At 65.5% G+C, this 762-nt stretch overlaps 1 protein-coding gene across 1 annotated transcript; it reads right to left on the bottom strand.

Annotated features, from left to right (window-relative positions):
* Nucleotides 1–40: 40 nt before the first annotated feature.
* LOC106725571 (otogelin-like) lies at nt 41–681 on the bottom strand (the record flags this gene model as incomplete). The annotated part of the gene is made up of 2 exons (XM_014537114.1): nt 453–681; nt 41–253 (listed from the first exon to the last, which is right to left on the bottom strand). Coding segments are annotated over exons 1-2 (442 nt in total), but the record flags the coding sequence as incomplete, so codon positions are not given.
* Between the last annotated feature and the right edge of the window lie 81 nt (nt 682–762).

Genomic DNA, 762 nt, shown 5'->3' with positions numbered 1-762 from the left:
CTTGGAGTCCAGGCCCAGGGAAGTGAACAGTGGGACTCACCACAAACAGCCCCCAGGCAGCACGGATCCTCCGTGGGCCGGAGCAGGGCCACCTCCCCAAAGCGGGGACAGGTCTCAGGGCGGGGGCCCGGGCAGTCCAGGTCCACTGGGACGATGGTGTCCTGAGCTTGGCACTGGTGTTGGCAGCATCCGCTGAGGGAGCTGTTCCAGGTCTCCCCCAGGGCCCGCGGCACCCCCGTGCTGTCCGTGCAGGCTGCAGAGGGGGTGTGGGGAGGGCACAGGGGCCTCAGGAGTGTGGGGAGACCCAGACTGTCCCAGGTTAGACCCTCCCTGGGACAACGACCAGCCCAAAGCAGACCTGGAAGGATACAGGCCATGGGTGCAGGAGGGTGAAGGAGGGCCTAGGGCGAAGCCAGCTTGGAGGGTCCCACCCCGGGAGGGCAGGAACCTACCGCACTTCTCCTCAGGGATGCAGAGCGCCGAGTGGCGGCGGTGCAAGAGGGTGCCCTCAGAGCAGACGCAGCCCTCGCCCAGCACCTGGCACTGCTCCGGGTCCAGCGGGCCCAGCATCCCATCCTGGCAGGACTCGGGAGGCTCACAGGCAGCCACACAGGCCTGGTACGTGGAGTCGCTGGAGCACAGGAAGGCTGCAGGGACACAGGGGGCGTCAGTGAGCATCATCTGCGACTCAGCAGACAGTGCAAAGGGGTTTCAGGACCTCTTTCCTCTAGATCAGGAGTCAGCAAACCAAGTTTTACTGAA

Source organism: Myotis brandtii, unplaced genomic scaffold, assembly GCF_000412655.1.
Source record: "Myotis brandtii unplaced genomic scaffold, ASM41265v1 C41657068, whole genome shotgun sequence".
NCBI lineage: Eukaryota > Metazoa > Chordata > Mammalia > Chiroptera > Vespertilionidae > Myotis > Myotis brandtii.
The sequence above is the reverse complement of the archived record's forward strand: the minus strand, read 5'-3'. Positions and strand labels throughout refer to the sequence as shown.